Genomic DNA, 14,060 nt, shown 5'->3' with positions numbered 1-14,060 from the left:
TGAAGTGTTTATCTTCAAACAAAATTGTGTTTGGAAATTAGTATCAAAGCAGAACTTCGAATTAGGATATCTTTTATAGGACTAGGATAAAATTTCAAACTTGTTTAATTTAATTAATACGTGTTCCGATAGTAGTTAGGTTAAGTAGTAAGTAGTAAGTCTTAAAATCTTATTATAACTTGAACATTGGAACTGTTTTTATTAATAAAGTGTATAGTATAATAATATTTATTTCTTACATATGAATTTTGGTCTTGGGATAACTTTGTTGTCCACTTCGTAACAATATAGTATTTACGAATATAAGTAATAATATTTAATAAAATTAAAGTTTGTATTTTGCTGATAATTTATCATACTCATTAAGTTTTTGAAGAGTTGCGCGCCGAACTTTATCGCCAGTAACAGTGGCGGAGCCACCTTATAGGAAGTTCGCGGGAAAAATACAGTGTGTACAGGTAAAAAAATAAATTATATATTTATACTATGTATTGACTCCCCTTAATTTTCTGATATATTTACGTTTATATATTTGGAAACCCTTAACGAAAATTATGGATCCGCTATTGGCCACTAATTCGTATGCTTTTTATAATAGTGCCCCCGTAATGCTCAAATCCTGAGTCCGTTTCTGCCTCTGGAGTAGGGGTAAGGTCTGCGCACACTCTACCATTCCAATCCCATTTGTGTAATTTTATTGGTTTGTTGTTGTTGTAATTTTTTTGTATAAGTTTTTAATTTAAAAAATTTAGAAATTAATAGTGAAGACTGCAAAATAAATTGAGACAATTTTATCGGATGTCCCAAAGGAACATACGCACACGATGGCCTTCCAAGAACTCTCTGTTTCCAGTTAAACTCTCTCAACCCAAGCAGATAAAACAGCAAAACAACTAAACGGAAAATGGCTGCCGCCGGCGCCATTAACTCTAGCCTCCGAACTTTTCTTTTCAAGACTACTACTCAAAGTCCTTTCGCTCCCTCTTTCTTTACAAAACTCTCACTACCCACTTGTCTTTTTCTCCCCAATAACCACAAATTTTCCCATCGCCCCTTTTGCTATTCGTCTACCCAATTGACATCCCAAGAAGACAATCCACGACCCGAAAAATGGCAAAATCCGAATAATAATACCCGACCCAATGTTCTACAAATTCTTGAAGAAAGAGGGTTACTGGAATCAGTGACCAGCGACTCTCTTCGCTCCGTTTGCTCCGACTCGAACTTTGGTCCGTTGAAAGTGTATTGCGGGTTTGACCCGACTGCGGAAAGCTTACACCTTGGGAACCTTTTGGGCATAATTGTTCTCTCTTGGTTTTTGCGTTGTGGGCATAATGCTGTTGCGCTAATTGGTGGCGCTACGGGTCGGATCGGTGACCCGTCCGGGAAGAGTTTGGAGCGACCCGAGCTTGATTTAGTAACACTTGAGAAGAATATATCTGGAATTGGGGGGATTATTAAGAAGATTTTGTTTGGTTCACCAGATGTTTGTGAAAATGCTGGAGAGGTGAAAATTTTGAATAATTATGATTGGTGGAAGGATGTAAAGTTTTTGGATTTTCTGAGGAATGTAGGGAGGTATGCAAGAGTTGGGACTATGATGTCTAAGGAAAGTGTGAAGAAAAGGTTGGAGAATGCGGAGCAAGGGATGAGTTACGCTGAGTTTACATATCAGCTTTTACAAGGTTATGATTTTGTGCATTTGTATGAAAAAGAAGATGTCAGTGTGCAAATTGGTGGTAGTGATCAATGGGGTAATATTACTGCTGGTACTGATCTTATCCGTAGGCTTACCGGAAAATCTTCCGAAAATGGAACTGTTGTTGGCAGTGTTCCTGTTGTTTTTGGGCTTACTTTTCCTTTGCTTCTCAAGAGTGATGGTACAAAGTTTGGAAAATCAGAAGATGGTGCAATTTGGCTAGCCCCTTCACTTTTGTCGCCGTATAAGTTCTATCAATATTTCTTTACAGTCCCTGATGATGATGTAGTGAGGTTTCTCAAGATTCTTACTTTTCTGAACATTGAAGAGATTGCAGAGGTGGAGAGGGATATGGGCAAACCGGGATATGTTCCTAACACAGCTCAACGTAGGCTGGCTGAAGAGGTTACACGGTTTGTTCATGGACAAGAGGGATTGGAAGAGGCTCTTAAGGCTACAGAGGCATTGAAGCCTGGAAATGCTGATACCAAATTGGATTGGAAAACGATTGAGGGTATTGCAGCTGATGTTCCGTCTTGCTCCATGAATTATGATCAGGTGTTGAACATATCGATTTTGGATCTTTATGTTTCCAGTGGTTTGCTTGAGAGCAAATCAGCTGCTCGACGAATGCTTAAGCAAGGAGGGCTTTACTTGAACAATGCCAAAGTTGATGGTGAGAGTAAGAAGATTGAGGCGGATGACATTGTCGATGACAAAGTTATCCTTTTATCTGCTGGGAAAAAGAATAAGATGGTCGTAAGAATATCGTGACTTGCTTTGGTCTAATATTTGATTGCATTTTTATTTGGAATTTCAAATTCAGCTTTCTGAGTTGACAACGCACAAAATTTTACCTGGTATGCAAATGATAGGAAGAGAGGAAAGCAGCCAAGGGTTGAAAGGAAGTAAAGCAGGAAGATGTACATTTTAATATTAAAATTATTTACCCGATTAAAAGAAGATGTTGAAATTATTTCCCTTCACTGTCGTATTGGCATTTTTTTTGTACTTCTCAGAACAATAATTGTCTAGGTGGGAGAACAAGATGAGCTATGCAAATTTTAAGAACTACTTTGGAGTTTATGGATGTCTGATAAAGTTGTATCCACAAACTCCTGCTTGCATTTTCTTTTTCTTTTTCTTCTTTCTCTTTTGACGAGCATGATGTCCCATTGCAGTTAGAAGGACTCTTTATTTATGCTTAAACTATAGGGACTTCTTCGGTCTTCCTCCAGCTTTATGCATTCAATTTTACTATCTATCCTTTATTTGACATGATCTTTGGAGCAAGTTGTATCACAGAATTAATGGCGAAGCTAGAAAATATTTCAAGGGTGTTCAAACTTGAATAAGAAAAATAAAAATTGTGGAGAGTGAAGCTCGAACCCCCGCCCATGAGGCCATCTTGACCACCCTTTGCCACTGAGCTATTACTCTTCATTGTTGCAAGGGTGTTCAATATGTATTAAATGCATGTAAATCCAAAATTTTACCTATATACACAGTGTTAATTTTCCGACATTTTCGGACGAAGGGTGGTCAGTTGACCACCCTTGCTACACTGTAGCTTCGACCCTGGCCATGTGGCAGGTCTTATTGTGGCCTTGAAGAATTTTATTCATTATGGCCTTACTAATAAATCACACGATATGTTTGCCATTGCTGATAAGAAGCAGATTACTTCTGTTAGCATGAAGCCAGATTTGGCAGAATCAACAAAATCACAAGCGGGCCGATATAGGCCTCCACACTGGCGAAATAAAAATCTGAAAAACTTGCAGTTGGAGGATGATAAATCTCTAACACTATCATCTGATTCAGAAAACAGTGACAGTAATGGATCAGGGAGGGTTACTTGCAAGACACCCTATGCTAAGACTAGATTAGCTGCGATCATCTGTATCCAGGTATATCCGAACTAACTTCTTTCTTGCAATTTGTCTCATGGTCTCAATATCTTATATCCTGCTTGATCTTGTGTGTACTGAACATCACATCAAATTCTAAAGATGTCTTATTTGAGATGATTCTGAAAGGTTCTGAAAACCTTTATGGTTCTTGTTGTTGATAGTTGGGGTTTTGGAATTGTTTCAATTCCACTCAATTCGTGAAAGACTCTTTTTATGCATATCCTACTTCTCGAACTTTATGATTTTTGTTAGATTTTGCTAACAAACAGAATGAAAGAGCATTTATATTTTAATGATATTGGATAGTAATAAGTGAGAATATATGGCAGGTATGCATTATCTGCATGCTTTAGCTATTATGCAGCAATAAGAAAATGTACAAACAGTCAATTCTACGCGACAATGTTTTCGGTGCAAAGCAAGGATACTTGTAGTATAGGTAGCTGTCATATTTGTGAGATGCCAGTGGATGACTCGGATTGAGTCATACAAACAAATTTGAATATACTCTGACAACAACTTGGTATATAGTAATGAAATGTTTGACTTGCTCCAAAAATTAAAAATCTACATGGAATATGACAGTGCAAATTTTTCTAAATATTAAATTGTATAGATAGCTGGAAAATTAGAGAGATTCCAGTGGATCAATTGGTTTGAGTCATATATACTTCTGACACCAACTTGGTGTATAGTAGTGGTATGTTTGACTTACCAAAAAAACAAAAAAGAAAATCTACAGGTAATTTGACAATGGAAATTGTATTCAGTTTCTTTTTATTTTCTTTTGAGAAAGGTAAATTGTATTCAGTTTCTGTTTTATTAACTTATGCAATATTCTTAATGCGATAGTGATTGGCCTTCAAGATCCTGGATATGCTGCTCTATCACTAAGATCAGCATTTGTGGATCTCGTGTCTGGAGTGTAGTTGTGTCAGGGTGTTTCAATGTGGCAATTTCTACCAAACCCTATTATGTTACAATTGCGATCAATTCTCTAAATAAAAATTAGAAAATATAATGTTCGACAGTAAAACCGAGTAGGTTACCACTATTAAAAGTTTGGAACGCATATTCCATAATTATGTCTTTCTCTTATCCTCCTCGTTTCTTTCTTGGTGAGCAAGTGCCAATATGCGCGACTGCCGGATTGCAGTTGGCCTGCTAATCAGTCTATTTTTGACAGTTCTGATTTGTACATGTACTTTTGTTTAACAAGTTAGCCAATGCAATGGCTCAATTGCTTCATTGGTCACAATATCATCTATTTGTAACATTCTTTCTTTCATGTACTTATTTGAGTAAGTTAGCAATATGTTTTTCTTTGAGAAGGTAACATATTTGTATATATATACCTTCTCAAAAGAACTTTTTTTTTGTGTGAGAGGTAGAGGTAGGCCAAAGAAGAGGTGGGGAAAGATGATTAGGCAAGATATGGCGCAACTTCAGCTAACCGAGAACATTATCCTTGATAGGAAGGTATGGAGATCGAGGATTAGAGTAGTAGAGTAGGTAGTTTAGGATGTTCATAACAGTGGTATTGGCACGCATTCTCGCTTCCTGTTGGTAGTAGGTTTTTATGACTAACCGTTGTTTCTTCCATTGTTGATCACCTTACTATCTTGTTGTTTTTATTCTGCTTCTAATGGCTTTTTGGTACTGTCCGTTCTTGTCTATATTTTCATTAATGTGGTGCTTATACTTTCCTGAGCCGATGGCTTATTGGAAACAACCTCTCTATCCTCACAAGGTTGGGGTAAGGTCTGCGTACACACTACCCTCCCCAAACTCCATGGTGTGAGATAATACTGGGTATGTTGTTGCTTATATCATTCTAAGTGATTAGCTTTGATTTTGTCATTCTAAGTCATAACTCAATGGGGCTTCCTTTGTCAGTGTTATGTTGCAATTTATACATGAGTTTTTGTACTACCACGCAAGGGGGTTAAAGGCACCTTTATAGAAGTACCAGTGTGCTGAATGTATATCATAAATCTTTATATGCTGATGTGGAGTAACTTTACAACGTGTAAAGGAATGACTATGTGGCCCTTTTGATCTCTGATGTGCTTCATTATTGAACAGTTATTTGTAACTGCTTTCCAAGATTCGTGTATTTGCACATAGAAGTTTGAGGGGCAGGCCTATTATCCACCGAGTTTATAGCCATGTGCCAGTTGCCCTGGGGAATTTCTCAAAGTTTGGCTGGACGAATGTGGATATCAGCCAGATCTGGTACTGCTGTTTGTGTTCTCTAAATTTGCTGTGGCTTTTCCTTTTCCCTATTGAGCATCTTTTTCACTCATGGCCTCTTTATTCCAAATCATTTGTATAAAGTTTTTGTGGAACTACGAATTTTTGTGGTAATAAGTTGTGCAATTACGAATTTTTGTGGAACTAGTCAATAGTACGCGTGTTACGCGTGTACCTTGTCTAAATGAGTAAAAAGTTTTAAAAATTATATAAATATTTTATTTAAAATTATGTTTGAATTATAAAATTAAAGTGCAAGTCCTGAAAATGAAGAATATTGAATTCAATAAGGACAAATAGTTCCACAAAGAAGTTCTCAATCGCGGTAAATATTTTGAAAAAGAAAAAATCATCTGTCAATATACAAAGATTAAACTATACTAATTTATCATGATTAAGTGACAAAAAAGGTGAAAATATATATTAATTAACTATGATTCAGTAATAATATTAAATATAAAAACAGATATCATAAATATAATATGTGTTGTAATATTATAAAGCATATTATTTTTATACTTAGTTACCAGATTTATCGTAACTACGTAAAAGGAGTACATAGACTAACGTAGAATATATGAATAATATTGTTGTAAAACAAAGGGGCTCTTTTCCTTATTTGAGGTAAATTAAAGTGAATTTTAACTCCTAAATTATAGGATCTAATTCAATAAGGATATAATAATTAAAATTTAGTTGATTTCAAAGTCCAAAATATTAGTAAAATAATTTAAATGACTATTTTGTCTAATGTGAAATCTAATTTCAAAGGGTAAAAAAGGCGAATGATATTTCGTTAAAGACGTTCGTGCTTTTAATATAATATCGATATAGATAGATAATTCGTAATTAATTATGGTGGATATTAATTTCGAAAATTAGAAATTAATTCCATAATTCGAAGCCTTGTTAATTAAATTTAGTGGTCTCTGCAGTGCCTAAATAAAAGGAAATAAAGGAATCATTTTTCTGGTGGAAAGGAAAACCCAACAGGTTTTGGAAAAGGATTTTAACCCTTAAAACTTGTGCTATAAATACATAAGGTTTTCCACATAGAGGAGAGAGTCATGTTGGCCGAAATTTTCAGCCATGTTTTCCTAGAAATTTTGCCCACACGAAATTGTTATTTCCGGGTATTATTTGGGTAACACAGTAGAAGACCGTGGAACGTTCGAGGATCATAATTGTGCGGGTGATGGAGATTCCATTGAGACGTTATGGAACTGAAGGCTCACGTGATAGAAGAGATTTTATTTATTCACGCTTCAAGAGGTAACCCGTGAAACCTCATATATGCTAATTATCTAAATTACATGTGATTTTGATACTGGGATTGCTACCGCTGCTTATAATAATCCATCAAGAAGAAGGGTGAAGAGATATATGATGAATTCAACGTGAGGATTTAAATGCCTTGCCAGATTCAATAAGGTGTAGCTGAATTTGGAGGAACCAAGGAAGGCTGCTGCATGAGTTGCGAGGCAAATGTTGCCTGAGAAGGCCAGCAAGTTCTCTTGCTGTACGTACAGTATGAGCTACTGAACTCTTCATAACTCGCTGAGACCATGGATTTCATAAGTTGCTATTATGAGGACGAAACCAAATGGGGAATATATGTTTCGACTGCAAAAGATGTTGTGACAGATTATATTATATAAGTAATAGGGGTTGGAGATCAGTTTATAGATGTTGTGACAGGTTATATTATATACTCCCATAATAGGGTTGGAGTCTTGGAGATCAGTTTATTGTGTCACAACAGGATATTCTTCTAGAGGGACAACCTCAATTAATCTGACAGGTACGCTTATCTAAGTTCTCAGATGGGCAAAAGGTTTGGTTAAAATCTTTTTCTCTCGCGATAATCTCTATTTGCAACCCCAAGAATGAAGTTGCTGTAGAGGGTGGTGTATTTCAATGTGGTAAATGTACTACTTCAATTTTCCTCCTTGTTTATAGAGTTTTGCCTGCACTTCACTGTCCTCAGGAAAATTCATTTGTGCAAATCCCTCAGTATTACCGTTTTGGTGGCTGTGTCGGAATCAAGATTTTCACCAAGAGGATTAAAAATATAAACTCGTAAACATACAAAGAAGCCAGCAGGATCCAACATATAGTATATTTACCTATCTACACAGTACAATTTTTCAGTGAAGGAGTGTCAATTAACGGACAAAGGTGGCTCTGCACTACACAGCGGGGAGCTTAGTGCACCGGCCTGCTTTTTTATCTAGACTGATTTACTTATTTCACTTGTTGTTGAGTGTTGTATCAAGCTTATAAACAGGAGTTTGTATTGTTCTTCCAGTATAATAGCATATTGACGATACCCAAAATTACTGTTTGTAAGTTAAAACCAAGAATACCATCTCCTAGAAGTGCGTTTTATTTGCATATCTTAATTTGGATTAGAATTGTCCCCCCACATTTTCAACAGTAGACATCTTAATTCGAGTATGTGCTTTTGTTTCTCATGCTAATTGAAAAGTTGAATATATATCTGAGCAACTGAACATGTTTAAAGCACTATAAAAGGCAAAGATGTTGAGAATATTAAGACTTATATTATTGAAGTAGAAACATCAGAAAAATCACAATGTAATGATCAATCAAACAGACGGTCACAATCTATCCTACTGAAGGACATCCTCATTGTGTTAAAGTCAAAGCTGATATAGAAATATTGTTGTGCCCAAACTCCAAGTATGCTAAAAGGCATCTTCTTACTTTCAGAAATTTGTATAGACAAGCTGAAATGATCAACGCGATCTTGTCGAAATAAATTGTCAGTACTAAACTCCATTTTAGCATTTTCAGAAAAATGATATGCTATTGTTGGAAGTCCTTTAAGATCCCGAGTGACAATTCCATAGTAACAAAGCTCTTCTGGCCTTGTGCTTATAAATTCTTCCAAAGTCGTACCAATCACAGATTTAATTTCTTCCTTCAGTTTGTTGTAATCTATCTCAGGCAAATAACTCGAAGTGGCCCAAGCATTCCACCTTGGTGATCAATGTCAAGAAACTTGTCCCCTACACTGATCTGCACCTTGAGAAAAAATTGACGAGCATCCAAAAATAAGACGCTTGAAAATCACTTGTGTTCCATTGCTTAACTCAAATGCCACAACTTGAGAAGCAAGATGTCCCCTAGACGTACGTACCTGTTGCATAAGAATAAGTATACTCACATCTCCTCGTGGAGACACCACATTTGCCTTTAAGAATCATAAGATCACAAACAGATGTCCCACAATACACATCTTCAACATATGATGAACCCAAAGTAACAAACTACCAGTGTCCATGGTAAGAATTTGTGGTACGGGGGCGTACCAATCTTTAATGGAACGAGAAACTGAGAGGTATATCTGAAATTTATCGCCATCTTTTTCCATAAGATGTGAAATGCGAGTATCTCATCTCTCATTCATTATTCTCACACCATCTTCAAGTGTGTGAATCATTTTTATGACTAGTCTCTCATGATGGTATGGGGAACTTGGTGTGGTTACAAAATTTTGTAACAATAGTAATACTACAAGAAGCAATTCCATCATTTTCAGAAATTAACAGGAGAGCTAGCTGTTGGTTATTTTTTTTGCCTTTCCTTTGGAAACTAGACAGGTAATTAAGAGAAATGGGGTGCATGGAGTCATATGGATAGTTTCTTCTTATAGATGCATTCTTAGTTTCTGATCTAATTAGACGCTTCTTTTTCTGTGAGTTAACTACTCATTCAACAACTTAGATACATAAGGTTTGAGTTCTTAATCTTGTCAGAACACACATTTTGCGAGTGCATATATAGATCATAAGACGTTGATGAAGTAAACATGATTATAAAATATTGAAGAAAAAAAGAGTATATCGAGAGAGCACAAAGGGCCCTTTTGGCTATAGAAAAAAATCACCTTTTCCCCCGGAAAATTCATCTTTTTTCGGATTCAGTATTTAGTCATGAAAATTTCACTTGAAGTTGAATTTTAAAATTTTAAAAAGTATAAAAAACTATTTTTCAAAATTTTCACTTCAAATCAATAAAACAAAATAAAAAACAACTTCAAATTGTATTCGTGTCCAAATACTAACTCTAATTTTCAAATATCATTTTTACTTAAATTTATTTTTAATTTTTTTCTGAATTTTACAATTCTTATGTTCCAACGCCCACTTAGTAAAACAAGTGAAAAAGTTATTTTCTCTTTCCTATGAATACATGAAGTGATCATCTAAAATTTCTACAGTAATACTTTGAGTTCTTTTCATTTCTTAAATTACGTATATTTTCAACATTTTACATTCTTGGAGAGAGCTTGATTCCTTATGTACGAGTTTGATTTTTTTTTTTATGAGATTATAACACGTACGTCAATTATTATTAATAACGTATCGATTTAGAAACCCTACTTATGCTAATCCCACATTAAATTATGTAACCTAACTTTTTACACTTGTTATATATCATTTGTTCTACCGGTTAATTTACTCTATTTTCAGGTCCAAAAAGAAAGCTTGTTCTGCAACGAGTGGACTCCGAATGTCATGAATCACTTGTGATGTAACCACCTGGCAGAGGCGGAGCTAGGGATTTAAGTGTGTGGGTTCTAAATTTTAAAATAAAACACTGCTTTCAGCGGATCCACAACCCTTACCATTGAACCAAGACCTCTTTTGGTACTGGATTCGGCAGTATATATTTATATAGAGTTAGTAAATATTTCAATACAAATACAGGATTTCGGGGAAAGTCACTGGGTTCGCCCGAACCCGCACCCACTATTGTAGTTCCGCCCCTGCCTGCGGGTTGAAAATATTTTGAAGGGGAACCTTAGCGTAACTGGTAAAGTTGTTGTCTAGTCACAGGTTCGAACCGTGGAAATAACCTCTTACAAAAATGCAGGGTAAAATTGCGTACAATAGATCTTGTGGTCTGGCCCTTTTCCGGACCCTACACATACCATGAAGACTTAGTGCAGCAAACTGCCCTTATATCAACTGCGGTAGAATAAGTCGCTTTAATTGTACTGCCAACAATAGAAGACCAAATTACAGAAAATACACTTTGTTGGTGCTTAATTAAATATTTGATCTTAAAATATAAGAAGTACTGTATCATATTACATGGATGTTTAGTGTAATTCACCCTTTGAGATTAGTAGTATATATTTCACAAGTAGGGGTGTTCATAAAAACTCGAAAAATCGAATCAAACTGAAAAACGAACCAAATCGACCAAAAAAATCGATATTTCTTAGGTTTGGTTTGACCTTGGTTTTGAATTTTAAAAATCGATCAAATTTGGTTTGGTTTTGGTTTTAATAAATAAATAACCGAAAACCCCCCGAACCAAACCGACTATAAAAGTAACTATTTAAATTTATTATTATTATATATATATAAAGTTTCTAAAATTTTATGGTAAATATTAGTGATTTATATTTTTAGTCTAGTTCTTTGCTATTATAATAATCTAATTCTTTGCCTTTACATTCTGGTTTGATTGGTTGTTTTCTTTTGCTAAGTACAAGAATTTATTTCATGTTAAAAATAATCAATTTTTTAATTGAGTACTTATATTATTCATCACAATTTGATTCAATTATGATCAATATATCTTGGTAAATGATAGATTTCTCAAATAACAATTGATTTAATAGTGTTACGTTGAAAATATAATCGCCGGAATATGCATTTGGTAGTGTGTGTTTCATATTTAAGAAAAACCCCCGATAAATAACCGAAAAATCGAAAAACCAACAAAAACCGAATCGATAAAAAATCGACATAATTGGTTTGATTTGGTTCCAATATTTGAAAAGTCGACTTACTTGGTTTGATTTCTTTTTTGGGAAAAATCGACCCAAACGGAAGTGTCACACCCCTTTTACGCCCCCCCGAAAAGACATGAATGTGTGTTATGGATGGTGGGTTAAAGAGTTTCTCCAATTAAAGTGACAAACTTGAATAGAGATTATTTTACTTACAGAGTCGCCACTTGGAATTGAGTTTTGGGGGTGTTCCAAGTCACTTTTTATTTGAATCCCTAGTCAAAGGAAGGTTTGACTCTATTATTATTGGTCTACAAAAATAAAGTCCAAGTAAGGAATTCTGTTGACCAGAGAGAAGGTGTGAGGCATTCTCCGAGTCTTGTGGTTCTAGCACGGTCACTTTATTTGACTATATTTAGCTTAATTATCTGATTTATTGCATGTTTGAAACCTATTGTGCATTTTTTACTTTTGAACCGCATTTAATATTTATGAAATTATTTCTGGAACAAGTCACGATGTCGTACACTTGTCATTTTGGTTCACATTGCAAACCGCACCACATGAAATGCACCCGCGATTTACGACATGTTTATTTTTATTACTATTAGAAGTTACGTTCGGGGCACATGAAATGCACACCCGAATTTGAATTTATGGATCGTGACCATACCACGAAAACCGTACCCATGATCACGGTGATTTATTATTAAATCACGCCTAAAGTACCTAAACCGTATCAAGCGTTGTAAGAACACAACATTATCCCTAGCTTAAAAAAAAACATAAAGAAACAAAAATGTAGCAGCTTTAGGATGTGTAGAGAAATATAGAGCATTTAACAAGTAAAATTAACAAAGATAAATCAGTAGGATTACAGTATCCTTATCAAAGTTAAAGCTGCTTTGCTTTTCCTTTACACCAAAAAAAAGCTATTTAACTACACTAATCAGCACAAAAGAATGGTAATGGGCCTCACATGTGCATTATAGAAAAGATTAAAAGAAACAACATCAAGAGCAAACTTTTGGAGATCAACTTTTTAAATCAGAATAAGAAAATATCAACGTGAAATCCATGTTTAATGCAAGTAAACATATGAAACTAAAGTTTTAAGTAGCAAACCTTACCAAGTTTTAGTACTAAATTTCATCGAAACAGAACCCTCATTAACACATTAATGAAAACAGAAACTATCAAAATTAACGTGGCCAACGTAGTTTCGTTCATCTCACATTAACATAATTAAACAGGTAACTCAATGAAACACCGTTAAGGTTAGTCGAAGTTACGAAATTTATTTAAGAGTAGAAGAGAATGAACCTTTACAATTGCTTGACTGCTTCTTTCAAAATTCGAACAAGAGTGAACCTCTTACCGAAGCTTTTGCCGGTGAATCCGGACGGAACCGGCAACTCAAGACCTCAACGGCAACCTTGATCGGAGTTAGATCTAACCCGAAACTTATCCTCAATGTTTAATCCATCTCTGCTTTGTAATTTATTAAAGCTTTGGCAAAGAAAGTGATAGAGGACTGCGATGGTGGTCGCTGCTTTGGCGGAGAGGATTTGAGTCCTTGAAGGAGGCGGCAGTTTTTATTTTATTTTTTGTTTTAATTTTTTGGGTGAGGTGTGTGTTCTTCAGAGAAATAAAATGGATGAAACTCTGGGAGGAGACAGGCGTTGCTAGATTTTTCAAAGCGGGGGAGGGTTCTGTGATGTTCTCCTCCTTTTCTTTGTGTGTGTAATATGTGTCTTTTAATAGCTAAAAATGGGTATGGGGTTTATGATAGGGGACAAGCATGGGGGACACAGAGTGGGGAACAATGGAGAGTGGAATGAGGAACAAAGTGTAGGGAGACAAGCGTGGGGGACAAGTATGGGGGACAAAGGAAAGTAGAGTGGGGACGCGCCTGAGAAGATGTGAGCGGAATATATTCAAGCACGGTAAAAAATTACGTACTCACATCATGCCCCTCTTTGCTTGAAAACATTAAAAGTTTTCAGGCAAAGATAAAGTGAGCCGTGTGACTAAATTTTGACCAGTACCATTACTCAAAAGAGGAAGAAAATAAAAGAAAAAGGTGCAACCGAGTCCTGATTTTGGACAGCCTACATATCTCGGGTTATAAGGGAATCAGGTCGCGTGTAGTTCAAGGAAAGTGATGGAATGATGAGTTGGAGAGTCGAGTGATGTTCCGTCGAGGCTCCGGTCTGTGGTCTTGCTATTACATCAAAATTGAAAGAAACTAAACAAGCCTATCAACTATGAGTTATAAGATTCCTATCTATAAGTATTTTGAAGCTTGATCTTGAATCTTGACTGGTTGTTCATGCAAGCTCTGATCTGAACCTTGATGCTTGCTAGTTGTAAGTGCTAGTTCATTCTTCTACGGCTTCTTCTGAGCAAAACGGGAAATATGAAG

The 14,060-nt window shown here is 35.6% G+C and overlaps 1 protein-coding gene across 1 annotated transcript; it reads left to right on the top strand.

Moving 5' to 3' along the window:
* Positions 1 to 789: 789 nt before the first annotated feature.
* On the top strand, positions 790 to 2,814 carry LOC104088260 (tyrosine--tRNA ligase, chloroplastic/mitochondrial-like). The gene has a single exon (XM_009592906.4). The coding sequence runs from the start codon at positions 905 to 907 to the stop codon at positions 2,471 to 2,473; it is 1,569 nt and encodes a 522-aa protein (XP_009591201.1). The 5' UTR covers positions 790 to 904; the 3' UTR covers positions 2,474 to 2,814.
* Positions 2,815 to 14,060: the final 11,246 nt, after the last annotated feature.

This window comes from Nicotiana tomentosiformis, chromosome 11 (assembly GCF_000390325.3).
Source record: "Nicotiana tomentosiformis chromosome 11, ASM39032v3, whole genome shotgun sequence".
Classification (NCBI taxonomy): Eukaryota; Viridiplantae; Streptophyta; class Magnoliopsida; order Solanales; family Solanaceae; genus Nicotiana; species Nicotiana tomentosiformis.
Note: the sequence above shows the minus strand (reverse complement) of the source record. Positions and strands in the feature narration are given on the sequence as shown.